Genomic DNA, 17421 nt, shown 5'->3' on the forward strand with positions numbered 1-17421 from the left:
TTTATATGTGCAGTTATGTTTGAACTGTTTCATTGGAAATTCCAATACGTGTCTTTATTTCTAGTAATATATATATATATATATATATATATATATATATATATATATATATATATATAGAGAGAGAGAGAGAGAGGGAGACAGAGAGAGAGAGAGGGGGGGGAGAAAGAGTAAAAATCAATAAATAAATAAAAAAGTTATCATATAAGAACATATACTAATATATATCGATTTATTCAATAAGGATAATGCATCAATTAGAGGTGTCGGATAAGTAAAACTCTTTATGCCATGGCATGTCAAAGCCTAATGCTTCTCATCAGAAGAGAAGGTGCTAGATAACATAATAGGATGTGACAACTAGTTCAATAGATTAATATATATATATATATATATATATATATATATATTATATAAAATGGGTTAAGAAATTCCAACAAGAGAAAGATGTATATTTAAATAAGGGGGTGGTCACTAAGGAACGAAAATTATTACAAACCAATTAGCTCTAACATAGACGACACAGCCATATCTAAAATTACAAAACTCTGCACAACATACAATAGTACATTAACTAAAAAATGAAATGTTCTGTAAAAGTCTGAGGAAGCTACAGACGGCAAAAAAAAACGGCCGGGTAGCTGAAACAATAATGTTACTTAACAGAAAGATACGGTAATAAAAAAAAATAAAACGTGTGTATATATATATATATACATACAGAATAAATGACAAAAAACTATATTCAAAAATTCATGATGTTGACCACCTTATAATTTATTCCTTTAATTTCGCATACATTTACAATTCTTGACAGTATCTGGTTAGTAGCGCAAAATCAATCACTTAATTATTATTTCAATCAGTGAATCTATAATGACCTTAACTCATCAGAAGAAATAGCAACAATCAATCCGTCAAAATTAAATAAAGTGTGATTTGACATGATTAAAATCCGAAAATTGGAAGAGAAGCTGCAAATACCTTTAATATGTTTCCATTATGCCATTTTATATATATATATATATATATATATATATGTATATAATGAAGTAGTTATATATATATATATATATATATATATAACTATTTCATTTACTCACATAAAATTAATATACGAAAGTATAGATTTATGCGTAAACTTTAAGTATTTACTTCAAAAGTGCTCAATACGTAGGTAGAGCTAGTTAGTAATTTATAAAATATATATGGCGATTAAGCTACACTGAATATTCGACGTTTCATTCACTCTAGGATTCGTCAGGCTTATGCACGAATTCTGTGGTTGTTTCTCGTTTTTATATGGTCCTCTAAATGCTTACACGTGGTAGCTTGTCTTATTATTTTCCATTCGACTACCGGCGAATGTCCGCTTTCTTTGAGTTCTTATATAATCGGTTTTCGGCCAGAAATTTGGCTGTCAAAGGTCAACGATTTGACCTTTGAAAACTCTACCAAACTCCTCCACCAATTTTGGGTCTAAACACTTGAAATTTTAAATGTAGGTTACTTGGACATGGATCAAATTTTTTAATTTGATTTGAACCCCCCAAAAATGTTAAGGGGTCAAAATTGGGGTCAAATTACCTCTGCGGTCTCGACCAAATTACTCAGCCAATTTCTGATCTACACATTTGAAATTTTACATAAAGAGTATTCAGAGATAGGGCAAGATTTTTAATCGATTTGGTTCGAAAATTTGAGCTGCCAAGGGATCAAAGTTCAAAAGATTTGACCTTTGTAGTGTCTAGCAAACTACTCAGACAATTTTGGGTCTAAACATTTGAAATTTATACATAACGGGTATTCAGACATGCGCCAAGCATTTTAATCAGTTTTAGGGTGAAAATTTGGCTGCCAAAAAGCCAAAGTTGAAAGATTTGACCTTTGTAGATTCTATCAAATTCCTCAGCCAATTTTGGGTCTAAACACTTTAAATTTTAGCTGTAGGTAACTTGGACATGGGTAAAACTTTGTATTTTGATTTGAGATCAAAATAATAAACGTTAAGGGATCAAAATTTTGGTCAAAGTTAAAAAAAATTTACTTCTGCGGTCTCTACGAGATTACTCAGACAGGTTTTGGTCTAAACATTTGAAATCTTACATAAAGTGTATTCACATGTAGGGCAAGTTATGAACAGTACATAGGGCCCGAGCAAAGCCGGGCTGAACTGCTAGTAGTCTCTAAATCCGATTTCACCCAATTCAAATTAGAACCGTCTTTACTTTTTACTAAAGTAAAGACGGTTCTAATTTGAATTGGGTGAAATCGGATTTAAAGTAAAGACGGTTCTAATTTGAATTGGGTGAAATCGGATTTAGAGACTACTAGCAGTTCAGCCCGGCCAGGATTATCCCCCCTTTTTCTAAAAAGAAAATCCTATTTTCGTTTAACTTAAATTAAAAAAATGTTGTTGTTTTTTTTTTAACCTTTTTTAGTCCCTAAATCCGACTTCACCCAAAAACTGAGTGAAATTTGGGTTAAAGAAAAAGACACGGCCACATTTACTTGTGAATTTTCCGAAGAAAATGTCCAATCGATTTGGATGAAAGGTGGACAGAAATTAACATCAAACGACAAATATGAAATAATCCGAAACAAGAAAGTCCACAAACTTATTATTCGTGACGTCACTGTTAAAGATCAGGGCGAATATACTTGCATTTATCGCGATACTTCGACTTGGGCTAAGCTGGTCGTTGGAGGAGGTGAGTTTTGTTGCGGAATGAAAAAGTGAACAACTAAATTAACAGAATATAGATATTTTTATATTTTAAAAGTTTTATTAATTTATTCATTTTTTGATTAGACGTTAAATTTTGAAAATAAATCATAATTTAAATCATAACATTCATTAAAAATATTTTCTAATATTTTCGTTTTAAATAATATATATACAACAGCATGAAATAGTGGTAAGAAAAAAACAAATAAATATTACCAAAGGCAAAATACATTACTCTTTTATCTACATGGGTAAGTTCTGTGCGCTTTAGTATATTTTAAAGCATCTATTTAATTTGAAACACAAGTATTGCCGTTGGTAAGTTAGAACGACAAAATGGCGAATATTTACATAATTTTCTTGACTATTATATGTTCAATTGGATATTAAAAGCTAAATTGACCACTAAAGATTATATACATTGTAATATCCAGAGATTATTTTTTTATATTTTCAAATTTAATTATTAAATTTAAACTTATGTATCGACTTTTAAAATTATGATAATTTTTCTTCAGAACAAGAAAAAATTATAATACATATTCTTACATTATCTGTCATGTTCCAAAATTTAATTATTAAATTTTAACTAATGTATTTTTTATTAGATAAATTTTGAATTGAACAGTATAAAATTTTAATTGGTAATATTTTAATTGGCTATTAAAATTATAATTAAAAGTTTAATTAGCTATTCGAATTTTAATTTTATGATAATGCAATGTAGCCTTTTTTATCAGAAGTTAAATTTTGAAGATTATCTATAATATAAAACCATAATACTCGTTAAAAACTGTCTAACAATTTAGATTTTAACTATATAAAACTTTTATTGAAAATTAAAATTTTAATTTGCTGATCAAACTTTGACTATCGAAATCGTAATTGAACACTAGGAGTTATTTATTTTTGTTTTTGATATTGCAATTTTAATTTGCAATTGAAAATCTAAAAAACTATTAAAATTTTAATTGGTTTATTAATATATGAAATTAATAGCATAATATGAGGGGGAATTTAATTAATGGTTCTCATCTGCACCATAAACTGTAGATGGCTGTGGTGTCATGCTAAGCAGATTCCTTTCTGCTGAATCTGAAATTCGTCTACATAATAATTTGTACATCATAAAGTACAAAAGATGTAGCCATTTTGAAAATTATGTTTGAAACGTAAACTGGATTTTTTTAAATTGGAAACAAATTTTGTTAAAGAAATTTGAAATTATGTAATTTAGTTTATTATAAATTTTAATTATTACACTCTATTAAAGCACCATTCTTAATTGAATGTAAATTATTTGTAAAATATACATTATATATCATATTATAATATCCTTATTTATGACTGATCTTACTTTAATTTTATTTATCATATAATATTCTTTCTATTATGTATAATCTATATAATTTTGCATAGCATAAAATATACTTTATTTATGACGGATCTTAATTTCATTTTATTTATGACTGATCTTAATTTTATTTATGACTGATCTTAATATCGTTTTATTTGACTGATCTTAATATCGTTTTATTTGACTGATCTTAATATCGTTTTATTTGACTAATCTTAATATCGTTTTATTTATGACTGATCCTATTATCGTTTTATTTATGACTTATCTTAATTTCATTTTATTTATGACTGATCTTAATTTCCTTAACATTTGTAGCATCTAAACCCGAATTCACTAAAAAACTGAGTGAATTAAAAGTTCAAGAAAAAGACACGGCCACTTTTGTGTGTGAAATGTCCGAAGAGAATTTGTCACCCATTTGGATGAAAGGGGGACAGAAATTGTCTACCAACCAAAAATATCAATTGGTCACAGATAAAAAAGTGCAAAAACTTATTATTCGTGACGTCAGATTCAAAGACAAGGCCGAATATACTTGTATTTATGGTGAAACTTCAACTTGGGCTAAACTTGATGTTCATGGTGAGTTGGTGTTGACTAAAAAAAATCTTACTATGTGTATATTTAATGAACGATATTGTAAAGAAAGCAAGGTTGTAACTATAGGATCGTTTATCAACATATTTCTGTAGCTTTATTAGGGTACAATTAAAATATGGTGCCAATTGGGCTGAAGTTGTTGTTCATGGTTGGTTGTGAAAGAAATGTTTTTTATAGATAATATAATACAGGGAAGAAGGATAAAATTGTCACCCTAAAGAAAACAACGCAACAGCTTTATTTTTAAATTTTTATTGCAAAAATCAATTCATATAACTTGATGTAGTAGGGCTGACATTTAATGTAGCCGCCTTCAGCCTCCGAGAAAATAAAGTTATGAAATATCTACGAGAAAATAAAGTTATGATATATCTACGAGAAAATAAAATTATGATATATCTACGAGAAAATAAAATTATGATATATCTACGAGAAAATAAAGTTATGATATATCTACGAGAAAATAAAATTATGATATATCTACGAGAAAATAAAGTTATGATATATCTATGAGAAAATAGTTATATCATAACTTTATTTTCTGATCGATATATCATACCTTTATTTTCTGATATATCATAACTTTATTTACTGATAGATATATCATAACTTTATTTACTGATAGATATATCATAACTTTATTTACTGATAGATATATCATAACTTTATTTACTGATAGATATATCATAACTTTATTTACTGATAGATATATCATAACTTTATTTTCTGATAGATATATATATCATAGCTTTATTCTCTCATAGATATATCATAACTTTTTTCGTAGATATATCATGACTTTTCGTAGATATGTCAGAACTTTTTTCGTAGATATGACATAACTTTTTTTTCGTAGATATGTCATAACATTTTTTTTCGTAGATATGTCATAACATTATTTTTCGTAGATGTGTCATAACATTTTTTTTTCGTTAGATATGTCATAACTTTTTTTCGTTAGATATGTCATAACTTTTTTCGTTAGATATGTCATAAGTTTTTTTTCGTTAGATATGTCATAACTTTTTTTTTCGTTAGATATGTCATAACTTTTTTTTCATTAGATATGTCATAACTTTTTTTTCATTAGATATGTCATAACTTTTTTTTTCGTTAGATATGTCATAACTTGATTTTCTCGTAGATATGTTATAACTTTGATTGGCTTATTCTATTTTGAAAGGCAAAGGGAGTTAATTCTGCAATTAGTTAATTACCCAATAGCAATAACGTGAATTGTTTTAAATATGATGCTTAATGAAGCTGTGATTTTATTTTTATAATATTATACTACATTCATTTCCTTGCAGTAACATTTTACTTTGAATGCATTTTAACGATATTGACGTCTTGCATATGATCCTAAATAAAATACTTTTTATTCTATTTCTTAAAGTAAAGGGAGATAACTACGTAATTACTAAGAACCCTTTGTAGCAAAAATGTAAATTGCCTTGCATATGAACCTCTTTACATTGTATAAATAAATATCATACCTTGAATGGATTTAAATATTTGATATATTATCTCGATTGTCTTGCATATTATTCTTAACGAATCACTTTTATTTCTTTATAGCAATATCAAAACTTAGTTTCCTTATAGTTTAGTCATAACCTGATTTCCTTGTAGTAATATGAAACCTTGAATGAATTTTAACAATATTGATGTCTTGCATATGATCCTAAACGAACTCCTTTTATATTTTGTTTATTTAAAACAAAGGGAGTTAACTCTGTAATTACTAGTAATCCTTGTAGCAATAATATAAAATTGTTCTGTATATAAACCCTTTTTATTGTAGCTTTAATAATTCACCAAATTTTATTAACATTTTTAGCATGCAAAGCTGAATTCACTAAAAAACTGAGTGAAATCAGAGTTCAAGAAAAAGACACAGCCACTTTTGTGTGTGAACTGTCCCCTGAGAATTTGTCACCCATTTGGATGAAAGGGGGACAGAAATTGTCTACCAACGAAAAGTATCAACTGGTCACAGATAAAAAAGTTCAAAAACTTATTATTCGTGATGTCTGTATTAAAGACAGTGCGGAATATTCTTGCATTTATGGTGAAACTTCAACTTGGGCCAAACTTATTGTTCAAGGTGAGTTTACGTCAAAAGAAATTCTGTTCACGTGTGGGGAATTTTAAATACGCACAACATAATATTGTTTATTTATTTTTATTTGTTTCTTTAAATTAATTTTTGCAAAACACAAATTTTTAGTCATTTTTCACAAAAAAAACTTTTGCAAATTTCTGAATATATTTTATTTTTAGCACCAGAAAAATACACCATCTTTTCACGGTGATCCATAATCTAAGAAAAATAGTTAATTCATTAATTCTTCCATTATTTTTATTTATTTTTTTCCCTCTGTCTTGTTTGTTTGTGTTTTTGTTGTGTATCCCTTTTATTCCCATAGAATTGTATGAATATATTGTTTTATAGTATTAAGTTAATAGTATAGTATCGTATTGATATCATTTAATGCATGTCTTATTTGTTAAATAGCATGTGATAAAATAAGATATCATAAAAAAACTAACTTAGTATGAAATGATATGCGATACACTTTTATTGTATATCTTTCTGCATGTCATAGTATAAGATATGACAGTATTGTCATAGTATAAGATATGACAATATTGATGAAAAAGTATTGGATAATATTAATATTACCTTCTTCCTGCATTCTTCAAAAGCATGTGATAAAATAAAATATCAACTTTGTACGTAAAATATAAGAAAGGTCAATTTTTAAAAAAACCTCTGAAAAAATATGTTTATGGTGTCTTTAGTGTATGTTAATATGTATACTTTTAAATATATTTTGTGTTTTCTTCATTAATAAGAATCTTTAATTTTCAGGTTTGTATATGTTGCCTTCAATAAGTTTCTAGACTTTTTTTTGTATGGGTACTTTCATTGATAGTACACACATGTAACTCTAGTCTCTTTTGAAGTAATCTCCTCTGGCTGCAATGCACTTGTTTACCATTCCAACAACTTCTGGAAGGCCTCATGGAAATCCTCTTGTGTGATTGCGCCAATAACCCTTGTCACAGCCTCTTTTCATCTCCTCAATTGTTTCAGAACAACAACCACTAAAATTTTCCTTGAACTTAAGGGAATAACCAAAAGTCACAGGGAGCGAGGGCTAGAGTATAGGGAGGGCGAGAAACTGTTTTGATGCCCATCTTGGTCAAATGGTCTGTGATCTTCTCCGAACACCTTTAGGAAAAACTTTGCACACATCTTCTGCATCTTCAGTTCCTCATGAATAATTGCGTTTACAGTTCCTATGACTGACATCAAACCATGTACTTATTGCCTCTGTAAGCACACAACGCTCCTTATCCATGAAATTCCTTATTTGGACAATAAACTCTGGCATTGTGACTTCCTTACTCCTACCTCACTTCTCAGACTCTCAGCCTTTCTTGTATCTCTTATGCCTCTCAAAAACTGATTCCTGATTCATGCAAGATTGTCCAAAAGCAGTCTGAAGCATTCCATAAGTTTATGTAGCATTTCCCCCCCCCCCCCAAATTTAAAGCAGATTTTTATTCCATATCGTTCTTCTAAAGTATCCTCACGTCCGGATAGCATTTGTGAAATTCACGAGCTGTGACAATCAGGCTTTACTAAGGTGTATTCCAATTCCTGCTGTAACTGTTCATTTGAACCTGGGATCATAAAAGTAGGTCAGTCATTTCATAAGATTTAAAGCAATAACATGTTCACTTTTCAAGAGTCTACGACAATTTTAAATGTCCGTACAAAAAACGTCTGTAAACTTACTGACGGCATCTCGTATGTGTACTTTTGTTTTATTTTTATATTTCAACAGGTTTCCTTATTTGAATTAATATACAAATATCTGCAGTATATATATAGTATCTGTATTGCTTGAGGTTCTTGTAGAAATATTTCTTACAAAAACAGCCAACAAAAAGAATAATGAACTAAAAACCGTACTTATAACAAAACTAGCAAGGAGACGCAAAGTTGCCAGGAATTGAATTAGGATCACCTGATGTTCCGAACTTCTAATTATTTTATTGTCATCAAAATCGGTTAAATCACCTATTTTTCAATCGAATTTCTAATATGTTTTATTTTTTTTGTCATATATAAACACTTTTAGAACTTTTGAGATGAGGATCAACACATTCGCTGCTAACTATATATATATTCGCGTGCCCTGACATTTACTTTTTTTATTAGTCAATGCGTGCTCGGCACGTACGATAACCGTCTTTAACTTGAACTGGCATTTCAAAATAACACATACTGAATACCAGATATACCAGATGTGTTTTTTAGTTCTAGAGATATTCAATGTCAAAATGTGCCCAAGACTTTTGGAACGCCCTGTATGTATATATATATATATATATATATATATATATATATATATATATATAATAGATATGAAGCAAAGATATCAACAATCTAAAAAAATATAAAATTTATACAAGTTCACTACTTTCATATTGTAATTCTTGAACATATTGACTGCCAACTATTCTGTACCCTGGCATTTACTTAGTCTTTCCCGTTATGAATAAACTCATAGTAAAGAAATCCCTTTTCTATTAGTCAATGTGTGCTCGGCACGTACGATAACCGTCTTTAACTTGAACTGGCATTTCAAAATAACACGTACTGAATATTCTTTTGTTGATCAACTCGTGAGAAGTCGTACAGCGGTCCCCTAAATGCGTGGCTAGAAATCCAACAATCGTCAAAGGTCACAATCCTACTTCTCAACTCAGGCTGTATAAAAGCAGCCCATCTTCCCCATTTGCACGTGTGCAGCAAGATTTCGCGAGACCACAGTTTATAAAACCACAGGCGCCATCTTTAATCTCTCTCTCTATCTCTCTTTAGTGCCCGACACACATACGTGGTAAGACTTCTGTTTTCCTTAACTTAAGACAACAGTATGTTTACGGGTTATCTCGTATTTGGTCCCTGCCATGCATTATGGATTTTTTTTCTAGCGAATACGTATATAAGTTATGAGTTGAATGATTCACTATAAATAAAAGCTGATTTGAGTTATTTTTTTATTACAAAAAATATACAAACTGATAAAAACTGGAAATTGACATCTGCTACTAGTCTCTCTCTCCTGGACAGGGTTCAAAAGACAATCTCCAACCTGATAGGTCCTAAACTGTTATCAAAGCTTCAGCCTCTGTCCCATCGACGAAATGTTGCATCCCTCTACAAATATTTTAATGGTGGATGCTCTGACGAACTACAAGCTCTTTTACCCCCTCGATGTAAATACCTCCGACAAACCTTACAAGTGGCTAAATCCCACCCCTTCACAGTAGAGATCCCTAGGTGTAAGAAAACCTTCTACTCCATTAGTTTCTTCCCCAGAACCGCTAGACTTTGGAACTCCCTTCCGGTATTCTGTTTTTCCAATTGTACTGACATGCAGAAGTTCAAGTATAATGTAAACAGACATCTTGTTGCTCAACTCCCTTCATAATGTCCCTGCAACTTATGTCCCCTAATAGTAGCCCCTACTTCAAAGTGGCAATGTGCCTTGTTTGGGGGGAAAAATGAAATTGAAAAAAAAAAAAAATCCTTTAATAAAAGTGGCTTGTGACAGTTCGTTTAAAAATAAATACAAATTTAATATATATTCCATACTAGCGGTTGCACCGCATCGGCACACACAACACAGAATCCAAAACAAAACATTGTCTTACCTTGTGAACTCGAAGTATGTTCCCATATGCACAAAAAAAATCGCTGAAAAAAAAAACAAAAATACCCTAAGAGTAAGGATAGTGAGTAAACGTTGGATAAAATGATGGTTAAAATTATTACGAACTTGCCAGGATTCGAACCTGGAATCTTCTGATCCGTAGTCAGACGCGTTATCCATTGCAGCACAAGTCCTGTCCGTATGCCGAAAGATGTTACTGCGACTGTATACAGACAGTGCTAAATCCCATTGAGATGGGTAGGTAACTTTTTTGAGAATTGCACGAAACGGCCCAAAAACCCTTATTTCGGGCTTTTTATGTGACTCTGCATTATTTGTTACAAACCATATATAGATAAGGAGAATCTAGGGACTGGCACCTTTCAGGGAAAAAAAGAATTTTTCAATTTGGTGCATCCATTCGAAAGTTTTATTGGTATATATGCACGCACATAAATAAATAAATAAACATTTAGAATTTTATTAATAGTATGTATTATTTGTTGAGTTTATTTTTTGGAAATTGCAGAAAAATTAGCTTGGTAATGACAATAAATTTAAGAGATATAGCTGGCAGCGAATGTGTAAACAGAAAGATACCAGGGAAACGAATGGCAACAATAATTCGTAATATTTGGATTATTCAGACTACTGTTCTCATCTTGAGTTCATAAATTTGCATATTAAAGTAGTTTTTGATTCTAGTCAAGATTCTCTGCTCTTTCTGACTTTGGGTTTCTGCACTGTAAACGGGATGACATTGACAAGCAAGATGTGGTCCCTTCTGACTAATGATTATCTTCCTCACAGATAATGCACAAGCTCCCTACTTTTCTTTATGTTAAGAATGGCTTTCTTTTCTGCTTGGTTATGTCTAGTTATTCAGCTAAATGGACAGCAGAAACCGGAAGTAAACAAAAATGGAGACAATCTTGACTATAACTTTGTTATTAGATTTGGTTTTAGACGATGGGTGAAAAAATTTTGGGTGAAAAAATTTCTATTTAATTGTAAACTAGCCGCTTGCGTCATTCTAATTATTGCTGCATGTTAATTAAATTATAATTAGAAGGTTTTTGGACAGCCTAAAAAGGTGAAAAGAGGAAGTAGACTACTCAGTTGCATTATTCTAATTATTATTGCATGTTAATTAAATCTTAATTAGAAGGAATTTGGCAAACATGCTATGCCTTCAGTAAACAGCCCAAAAAGGGGAAAAGAGGAAGTAAACTACTCAGTTGCATTATTCTAATTATTATTGCATGTTAATTAAATCTTAATTAGAAGGAATTTGGCAAACATGCTATGCCTTCAGTAAACAGCCCAAAAAGGGGAAAAGAGGAAGTAGACTACTCAGTTGCATTATTCTAATTATTATTGCATGTTAATTAAATCTTAATTAGAAGGAATTTGGCAAACATGCTATGCCTTCAGTAAACAGCCCAAAAAGGGGAAAAGAGGAAGTAGACTACTCAGTTGCATTATTCTAATTATTATTGCATGTTAATTAAATCTTAATTAGAAGGAATTTGGCAAACATGCTATGCCTTCAGTAAACAGCCCAAAAAGGTGAAAAGAGGAAGTAGACTACTCAGTTGCATTATTCTAATTATTATTGCATGTTAATTAAATCTTAATTAGAAGGAATTTGGCAAACATGCTATGCCTTCAGTAAACAGCCCAAAAAGGGGAAAAGAGGAAGTAGACTACTCAGTTGCATTATTCTAATTATTATTGCATGTTAATTAAATTTTAATTAGAAGGAATTTGGCAAACATGCTATGCCTTCAGTAAACTGCCCAAAAAGGGGAAAAGAGGAAGTAGACTACTTAGTTGCATTATTCTAATTATTATTGCATGTTAATTAAATCTTAATTAGAAGGAATTTGGCAAACATGCTATGCCTTCAGTAAACAGCCCAAAAAGGGGAAAAGAGGAAGTAGACTTAAATAATTATTAAAGTTTTTCTTGCATGGGCATGAACTCCTACTTAGAATAAATTCGTGAACGTTTTTAATTTCAGTCTGGATGTTTTTCTCAAGAACCATTTTATAAATTCCTTTTTCCATTACTAGTTTTCTCCTCCATGTATAAAAATCCCTACATTTTTGCAACCCACACAATCAAATGTCTACAATAAACCTCTCCCTAAATTCACAATAACCCCTTGCATCTCAGGCTCTGTTTGAGATGCAGTTGATAGATTTTGCTTTGGATTCCTAATTTTGTCTCCCCATAAATAAATTTTTAAACCCTAACCCACACAAAACCAGAAAAGACTTGTCCTGCCTTGATAGGGTTCAAAATAGACTTCGTGGCCTGGTGGGAGATGTCCTTTTCTCTTCGCTGCAACCTCTATCTCGCAGAAGAGATGTTGCGAGTTTGTCTCTGCTTTATCGTTATTTTCATGGAAAGTGTTCGACTGAGCTTCAATCTATGGTCCCCCCCCTCGCCAAACTTTCACAAGAAACACTAGACTAGCTGAAAATATTATCAATAATTTTCCCCACTCTTTATCTGTGCCTAAACCTAAACATAGATTCCATGATCAAAGTTTCTTTCTTAGAACTGCACGCCTGTGGAATTGTCTTCCGTTTTCCTGCTTTCCAGCTTTCTATAATATGGTTGTCTTCAAGTCCAACGTGAACAAGTTTCTGATGAGCCGTTCCTCTTAAGTTAACAAATTTACCGAACTTCCATTACTATCGATTACTATATTGTCCTTTTGACTACTCTACACTCTTTAACCCTTATCCTTGAGTGGCCGATCGGCCTTGATAAGTGGTGACGCTTATGTAAAAAAAAAAAGACCCCAAAAAAACAAAACAAAGTCATCCTCAACTTAAACTACATAAAATAGGCATGAAGGGTCAAGGAGAATGGAAGGTTCAAGGGGTGGGGGAAGCATTTACAAGATCTCCACCAGATGCATGAAAAGAGTACTGGAACCTTGGGAAGGCTTTTTGCCACCTAAATTCTCATAAAGACGAATGGTTGCTGCCACTGAGAAGTCAATAGCAAGCAACAGTTGCGATAACGCAAACTCTTTTAAAGTCTTCTTTTTTTTTTTTTATAAAAGTACTTTTTTTTGTTTTCATTAACAATTGAAATTTTAAATTAGAATTTTATATACTTTAGTAACCAGAATTGTTACCTTTCCATAAAAAAAATTGTATTTTAATTAAATTCAGTTTTTAAAAAAATCTATTTTAACCTTTTTATTCCCTAAATCCGACTTGACCAATTCAAGTTAGGGCAAGTTATGAACAGTACATAGGGCCCGAGCAAAGCCGGGCTGAACTGCTAGTAGTCTCTAAATCCGATTTCACCCAATTCAAATTAGAACCGTCTTTACTTCAGTAAGCCAGGATTATCTCCCCCTTCCTTAAAAAAGAAAAAGAAATATCCTATTTTCGTTTAACTTAAATTTAATTAAAAAAAACTTCTTTTTTTTTAACCTTTTTAGTCCCTAAATCCGACTTCACCCAAAAACTGAGTGAAATTTGGGCTAAAGAAAAAGACACAGCCACATTTACTTGTGAATTTTCCGAAGAAAACGTCCAATCCATTTGGATGAAAGGTGGACAGAAATTAACATCAAACGACAAATATGAAATAATCCGAAACAAGAAAGTCCACAAACTTATTATTCGTGACGTCACTGTTAAAGATCAGGGCGAATATACTTGCATTTATCGCGATACTTCGACTTGGGCTAAGCTGGTCGTTGGAGGAGGTGAGTTTTTGTTGCGGAATGAAAAAAGTGAACAACTAAATTAACATTGTTTCGAATATATACCTTATAATGTCCATTCGAAAATTATTTTTTTTTATATTTAAAAAATTATCGTGATTTATTCGTTTTTTGATTAGAAAAAATATTTTTCTAATATTTAAGCTTAATATATATATATATATATATATATATATATATATATATGGCGGTGGAATTTAATATATATATATATGTTGTATTTTAAAGATTCGATTATTATACTTAAGATGATGAACGTTCTTTTGTTGTTCATGTCATAAGAAGAGTAAGAGTCTTAGTGAGAGATTAGAGTCTTAATCATGTTGTTGGAAGAGATGCTAGTTATTATATATATTCATTGTGAGTGTTCATATTGTTGAGATGTTCATATTGTTGAGATGTTCATATTGTTGAGATGTTCATATTGTTGAGATGTTCATATTGTTGAGATGTTCATACTGTTGAGATGTTCATATTGTAAGAGATGTTCATATTGTTGAGATGTTCATATTGTTGAGATGTTCATATTGTTGAGATGTTCATATTGTTGAGATGTTCATATTGTTGATGTTCATATTGTGAGAAGAGATGGGATGGAGACATTAACAAGAGAGAGAGAGAGAGAGAGAGAGAGAGAGAGAGAGAGTACATATAAATACACTTTGAGAGGCGATTCAATATCTAGATAGATAGACCGAGAGATTGGCATTTATGCTTTTGACAGTTCTGTATGAAACGGGAGTGTTTATATAACATAAATAGTTTGACACATATTCTTTCTAACACATATTTTTTAGGTGATGATTCTATCAAACGGTTCTTATACATAAATGGACAATACCTTTTCTCGTTGTAATGATGAACACGGTTTATTTATGACTGATCTTAATTTCCTTAACATTTGTAGCATCTAAACCCGAATTCACTAAAAAACTGAGTGAATTAAAAGTTCAAGAAAAAGACACGGCCACTTTTGTGTGTGAAATGTCCGAAGAGAATTTGTCACCCATTTGGATGAAAGGGGGACAGAAATTGTCTACCAACGAAAAATATCAATTGGTCACAGATAAAAAAGTGCAAAAACTTATTATTCGTGACGTCAGATTCGAAGACAAGGCCGAATATACTTGTATTTATGGTGAAACTTCAACTTGGGCTAAACTCGATGTTCACGGTGAGTTAGTGTGGCTAAAATAAAAACTTACTATGTGTATATTTAATGAATGATATTGTAAAGAAAGCAAGGTTGTAGCAATAGAATCTTTTATCGACCTATTTCTGTAGCTTTATTAGGGTACAATTAAAATATGGTGTGAATTGGGCTAAACTCATTATTCAAGTTGGGTTTGTACGTGTAGAATTAGAAATTATAATATTGTATAAAACTACTAGAACATTGCAAAATGTTAGTCATTTTCCAAAGAAATGAATTCTTACATATTTTTGGATATACCTTTTTCTTGATTTCATGTTAAAAATTATTCTATGAAAAATAGAAATTTATTTTGCTAAAAAATTCAGTGCACTGTAACTAGCTGTTTCAACAACTATGTCATAAAATTGAATGATTATTCGTAGTTATATCATAAATGCGCTTCTCAATAGTAATAGGAATTTTTGCATAAATATATCATAACTTGATTTCCTTATTCTATTTTAAGATAAAGTTAGTTAACTCTGCAATTAGTTAATCCCTCATAGCTATTACATAAGTTTCTCTGTATATGATGCCTAATAAACCTGGATTGTTGCAGTAATAGGATACCTTCATTTCCCTATAGTAATATTGCACTTTGAATGCATTTTAACAATATTGCACCTTTTTTTTTTTATTCTATTTCTTCAAGTAAAGGGAGTTAACTTCGTAATTACTTGTAACCTTTGTAGGAGAAATGTAAATTGTCTTGCATATGAATCCCTTAACAGAACCTCTTTTCATTCTATTAATAAATATCATACCTTGAATGGATTTAAACATCCTTACAGTAGACCTTAGATTTTTTAAAAAGATGTCTTGCATATTATCTTTAATTAATCATTATTTCTTTATAGTTATTTCATAACTTAGTTTCCTTACAGTTGAGTCACAACTTGGTTTCCTACATGAACCCTTTTATATTTTATTTTAAACAAAGGGAGTTAACTCTGTGATTACTAGCAATCCTTGTAGCAATAATATAAAATTGTCTTGCGTATGAACCCTTAATGAACCCATTTTTATTGTAGCTTTAATAATTTACCAAATTTTATTAACATTTTTAGCATGCAAAGCTGAATTCACTAAAAAATTAAGTGAAATCAGAGTCCAAGAAAAAGACACAGCCACTTTTGTGTGTGAACTGTCCCCTGAGAATTTGTCACCCGTTTGGATGAAAGGGGGACAGAAATTGTCTACCAACGAAAAGTATCAACTGGTCACAGATAAAAAGGTTCAAAAACTTATTATTCGTGATGTCTGTATTAAAGACAGTGCGGAATATTCTTGCATTTATGGCGAAACTTCAACTTGGGCCAAACTTATTGTTCAAGGTGAGTTTATGTCAAAAGAAGAAAATCTGTTCACGTGTGGAGAATTTTAATGTAATCACTAGGGCTAGGACAACAGCATATTCTTTTCATTGTTTTGACTCTCGAGTGTGTATCCGTTGATATCTTATATGCTTTTATATCCAGTGATGTGGTTCTTTATTGATTAAGTGTGTCTAACTGTGTCGGATATATACTCAAGAGTCAAAACAACGAAAAGAATATGCTGTTGTCATAGCCATAGTGATTACAATATATTTTTGAGCAAAACTGAACTTTGCAAAACGCAATTATTTTTTTTTAGTAATTTTCCAAAACCGAAAGTTTTTACATATTTCTGGATATATTTTATTTTTAGAAAAATACATCTTGTCACAGTAATCCATAATCTAAGAAAAATAGTTTTTCAGTTAATTTTTCCATTTTCTTTTTTTTTTTTTTAATTTTGTTTGACCCTTGTCTTCTGAATGTATTGCTTGTGTTTTTGTGGTGTACCCCTTTTATTCCATAGAATTGTTTGAGTATATCGTTTGGTGGTATTAAGATAATAGCATAGTATCATATTGATATCAATTAATGCGTGTCTTATTAGATACTAGCCTGAGTGCCCGGCATTGCCCGGGTATTTGGAGGTGTGTGTTGAGCAAAAAAAAAAAAAAAAAAAAAAAATTGGTAGTAGCGCTATCCTGCATATCGTGTTCTTATTTCTTTTATTACT

General features: G+C 30.8%; 1 protein-coding gene and 1 non-coding gene across 2 annotated transcripts in view; one reads left to right on the forward strand and one right to left on the reverse strand.

Moving 5' to 3' along the window:
• LOC145268689 (uncharacterized) overlaps positions 1 to 17421 on the forward strand; it is a 1072728-nt gene that overhangs the window by 250647 nt on the left and 804660 nt on the right. The window contains exons 31-36 of the mRNA XM_080124201.1: positions 2442 to 2711; positions 4404 to 4670; positions 6529 to 6795; positions 13890 to 14159; positions 15085 to 15351; positions 16440 to 16706. Of these exons, the coding sequence (XP_079980327.1) occupies positions 2442 to 2711; positions 4404 to 4670; positions 6529 to 6795; positions 13890 to 14159; positions 15085 to 15351; positions 16440 to 16706 (1608 nt within the window). The remainder of the gene's footprint in view (positions 1 to 2441; positions 2712 to 4403; positions 4671 to 6528; positions 6796 to 13889; positions 14160 to 15084; positions 15352 to 16439; positions 16707 to 17421) is intronic.
• Trnar-acg (transfer RNA arginine (anticodon ACG)) lies at positions 10545 to 10617 on the reverse strand. The gene has a single exon. It is a non-coding gene; the product is annotated as a tRNA-Arg (tRNA).

Source organism: Euprymna scolopes, chromosome 44, assembly GCF_053919585.1.
Source record: "Euprymna scolopes isolate OS-2025 chromosome 44, ASM5391958v1, whole genome shotgun sequence".
Taxonomy (NCBI): domain Eukaryota; kingdom Metazoa; phylum Mollusca; class Cephalopoda; order Sepiida; family Sepiolidae; genus Euprymna; species Euprymna scolopes.